At 31.3% G+C, this 2,057-nt stretch overlaps 1 protein-coding gene across 1 annotated transcript in view; it reads left to right on the top strand.

The window, feature by feature from the left end:
- LOC106941260 (uncharacterized) overlaps window positions 1–2,057 on the top strand; it is a gene marked incomplete at its 3' end in the record, with an annotated part of 26,354 nt that overhangs the window by 12,432 nt on the left and 11,865 nt on the right. Inside the window, exon 2 of the mRNA XM_015024215.1 lies at window positions 881–1,210. Within this exon, the coding sequence (XP_014879701.1) occupies window positions 881–1,210 (330 nt within the window). The remainder of the gene's footprint in view (window positions 1–880; window positions 1,211–2,057) is intronic.

Here is a 2,057-nt window from a genome sequence, read left to right as displayed (position 1 = left end):
TGTTATAACTTAAATTCTACCCGATCCTGTTTTGATTTCATGCCAGTGCAGCTTTCATTTCATAAAAACAATCTGATCAATCAAAGCAAAAATATCTATAATTCCTCAAGTCTTTGTTTATTTTTTATGAGCTGTATACTTTTTGGAAAGCTTTTTTATTACACCCTACTTCTATTGATTTTTCTGATTGGTATATTGATCAGTTTACTTTCATGAACTTTGGGAGACAATGACCTTCATACACAAAGAGACATGAAGATATTTATAAAAATGTGTGGCATTAATGCAGAGATCATTGGCACACAGCTTGATCCATCCTAGTACAACATGGAGGAAAGAGACTAAAACTGCAAATGTGAAAAGCACAAAAAATAAACAGTTTAGTAAAAGCAAATTTGTCACCACCAGACTTACTTTTCTCTTTATTAAAACAGTTCCTCTTCTTTACTTATTCCTCAGGAAGTTGTTTATAAGTTGGTTCTGATTCTTTATAAATTGCTTTTAACTCCATTTTATTTTTTAAGACTACAATAAAGTAGGACATTTCCTTACACTATTGGTGAAAATTTGTCGAATCAAATTAACTCAACTGTTTCCTACTGTGATTGGTCTAGGTTGTACACCATTCTGCTCTTTCAGTTTTGTGACAATATCTTCAACACACAAGAGAAGAAATAAAAGAACAAGATGTGTCTTAGTACAAAAGGAGAAATGCATATTTAAGTGGGCTGTAATAAACTTCTTAATGTAATTACTGTCATGGGTTTAACTTTAGTTTGTTTTAAAACAAATTTAACATGTTTCTGCCAATCACAGATCATTATAGTTTTGTGAATCTGTTGTCTTGATAAGTTTTTTAAAAAGTTATTTGTCTTTCCAGGTCTCATCACTGTGAATGTATCACAGGGTAAAGATGCCATCTTACCCTGTTCTCCAACCACAAAGGAAAATCTCTCATTTAAGTCATTTAAGTGGAGAAAAGATGGTCAGAATGTGTTTTATTATGATGCTGGGAATCATTACAACGATGGACTTGATGGTCAAGGTCCACAGTTCAAAGGACGTGTGTTATTTTTTCAAGATCAGCTACGTTCTGGTGATGCCTCCATTCAGATCCAAACTGTAACGATTCAAGACAGTGGAATCTACAGCTGTGAGATTTCAGGTCTTAATTCAGGAATTCAAACATTCAACATCAAGCTTGTTGTCGGTAAGTATTTGACTTTTGTCATAATTTCAAAAGATAAAAATCAACTTTTTGTTCTTTTAATATTTATTTTCTTCATGATTCATTTCATTTTCATCTCTGTTTTAATTTTAAATGTGGATTTCCCTTTGACACATTGATACTAATTTATGTTTTTATTGTTTGTTTGTTTGTTTTTTGCTGGAATAATGTTCCAGCAAATATTCCAGGAGTCTGTACTCATGAGTACAGACATGAGTTTTTATTACTGTTAACAGATAAATTGATGTTGCAATAATTACATGCAAACAGTTTTAGACCTGGCCTTTTATTTTTGCTTACAGTCTCTTTAGTTTGACCCCATGAGGTGCTGGTTATTCTGGGAGATGTTCACTGATTTGAAATGTAACTTTAGCATTTACTGCTGACTTCCTGAATACACACTTAGTTTTTATATCTGATTTATGATGTATAAAAAGTATGAAAACAATTTCTTATCCTGCTGAATCACAGCACTCCCCACAACTAAATCTTAGTTACTGCAAAAATCTGTATTTGAAATGTTCACTTATATAAATTTGATGCAATACTATTCAAATTATTTTTAGACATGGGTTAAAATGGAGGTACATACAAAATGTTGTGAAAAATAGAAATAAAAATAGTTTTATTGTATCAGTGTTTGAAACACAAAGGAAGTTAGGAGACACCGAATATAAACCAGACAAATGATTTGTTTGATCCCTCTTTACTTTAACAGCCTCAGTTCTTATAGATTACCACCAAATCAATAATTTCAAAGGCTTTTAATTTACTTTTAGGATTAATCACTTATACCAAAAAGATATGATCATTTTCTTATGTTTGTTAC

The sequence above is a fragment of the Poecilia latipinna genome, unplaced genomic scaffold, assembly GCF_001443285.1.
Source record: "Poecilia latipinna isolate Pla-1442-1.1 unplaced genomic scaffold, P_latipinna-1.0 Scaffold3575, whole genome shotgun sequence".
Classification (NCBI taxonomy): domain Eukaryota; kingdom Metazoa; phylum Chordata; class Actinopteri; order Cyprinodontiformes; family Poeciliidae; genus Poecilia; species Poecilia latipinna.
This window is presented reverse-complemented; position numbering and strand designations above follow the sequence as displayed.